The 2147-nt window shown below is 52.4% G+C and overlaps 1 protein-coding gene across 1 annotated transcript; it reads right to left on the reverse strand.

The window, feature by feature from the left end:
- Positions 1-37: 37 nt before the first annotated feature.
- On the reverse strand, positions 38-2131 carry LOC121964110 (diacylglycerol kinase delta-like; the record flags this gene model as incomplete). Its single annotated transcript, XM_042514334.1, has 5 exons — positions 1768-2131; positions 1467-1622; positions 888-1016; positions 651-744; positions 38-545 (listed from the first exon to the last, which is right to left on the reverse strand). Coding segments are annotated over exons 1-5 (1212 nt in total), but the record flags the coding sequence as incomplete, so codon positions are not given.
- Positions 2132-2147: the final 16 nt, after the last annotated feature.

Raw genomic sequence — 2147 nt, forward strand, 5'->3', positions numbered from 1 at the left:
GCATGAAAGACTGTAACAGTGCATGAAAGACTGTAACAGTGCATGAAGGACTGTTAAGGGCTGTGATGGTGTATGACGTGTATGACAGTCTGTGACAGTGTATGAAGGTCTGTGATGGTGTATGAGAGATTGTGATGGTGTATGACGGTCTGTGACGGTGTATGACAGTCTGTGATGGTGTATGATGTGTATGATGGTCTGTGATGGTGTATGATGTGTATGACAGTCTGTAATGGTGTATGACGGTCTGTGACGGTGTATGGCGGTGTATGGCGGTCTGTGACAGTCTGTGACGTGTATGGCGGCCTGTGACGGTGTATGACGGTCTGTGACAGTGTATGGCGGTGTATGGCGGTCTGTGACAGTCTGTGACGTGTATGGCGGTCTGTGACGGTGTATGGCGGTCTGTGACGGTGTATGACACACTTGTGTACCTGCACTTCTCTGGATGTTCGTCCCTCTTGTTGTTGAAATCCAGAGAGATTTTGGCGTCCAGTCCGATTCCAAAGTAGTTGTTCATGACACACTTCTCTGTGTAGCAGTCCCTGAACACACACACACACACACACACACACACACACACACACGTTGATGACATCATGAGGCCATGGCACCGTGATGTCATGGATGAAGGTGAACATGAGTCTCACATGTTGTCAGGATCACAGCTGAAAGGGTCGGCGTTCACCAGCAGGCGGCTGATTACTGAGCTGCTGGACAGAGAGCCCGAGATCCCCCGGAGACCTGAGGGGACAGAGGACAGACAGAGGACACATCAGAAGACAGAGTGCCCGAGATCCCCCCTGAGACCTGAGGGAACATAAGACAGAGAGAGGACATGTCAGGCTGATTACATCATCATGTCCAAAGTGAGGACAGCTGGTTACCTGGATACAAGATCTTTGTGTTCAGCATGGGCATGATGTCTCTACTTCCTGTCTGGACAGGAAGGGACGTAGAGCTGCCCAGAGACAGACTGCCTTTACTGATGAGCTTCTCACAGGGTGTCTTACTGACTGCAGAGACAGACAGGTCAGAGAGACAGACAGGTCAGACAGACAGGTCAAAGAAAGACCTGTCAGAGACCGGTCAGACAGATAAGCCAGATCAGAGCGACAGACAGGTCAAAGACAGAAAGGTCAGAGACAGAAAGGTCAGAGACAGACAGGTCAGACAGACAGACAGGTCAAAGACAGACAGGCCAGAGACAGACAGGTCAGAGAGACAGACAGGTCAAAGACAGAAAGGTCAAAGACAGACAGGTCAGATAAAGACAGGTCAGAGAGAAAGACAGGTCAAAAAGACAGACAGGTCAGACAGAGAGACAGGTCATAAAGACAGGTCGAAGAGACATGTCAGAGACAGACAGGTCAGAGAAACAGACAGGTCAAAGACAGACAGGTCAAGGACAGACAGGTCAGACAGACAGGTCAAGGACAGACAGGTCAGACAGACAGGTCACTGACCTCTGCGTGTGTTGCAGTGTTTGGCACTGTAGGACGACTGCAGAGACATCTTGTCCTCGTCGACGTCCTCATCCTCCTCCACCAGACCCTCGTCCTCCTCGGCCCGGCTGAGACAGAAGAGCTGCTGCTGTGTCTGAGCGTTCTGCTCGTCCACCGCTAGGGACAGACAGGACACAGGGACACCCACGACACTCAGGGACATTGATCAGCTGGAGACATGAAGACTGAAACAACCTGTCTGTCTCTCAATCCGTCTGTCTGTCTCTCTGCCTGTCTCTGTCTCTGTCCCTGTCTGTCCTACCTTTCTCGGTGTGTTCGATGATCTGTCTGATGGCTTTCTTCAGGCTGTTGGCTCTCAGCATCAGCTGCTCTCGGGGTTTAAAGATGGCAGCGGCTGAGGAGGTGGCGTTGGTGCGTGGCGAGCAGGGCAGGGCGTGAGGATGATGATGATGATGATGAAGAGGAGGCGGCGCGACTCCCTCGGCCTCCTCCTGCTCCTCGGCAATAGTCGGGGGAGGAGCCGGGGGAGGCAGGGTGGAGGCCTGAGACTCCTCGTTCAGAGTCTTCAGCAGAGAGTCCAGCTTCTCCTTCAGCACGCCACACTGACAACACACACGACTCAGCATGAAAAACGATGACTCAGCACATCAGTCAGCATGAAAAACATGACTCAGCACATCA

The sequence above is a fragment of the Plectropomus leopardus genome, unplaced genomic scaffold (genome assembly GCF_008729295.1).
Source record: "Plectropomus leopardus isolate mb unplaced genomic scaffold, YSFRI_Pleo_2.0 unplaced_scaffold1407, whole genome shotgun sequence".
NCBI lineage: Eukaryota > Metazoa > Chordata > Actinopteri > Perciformes > Serranidae > Plectropomus > Plectropomus leopardus.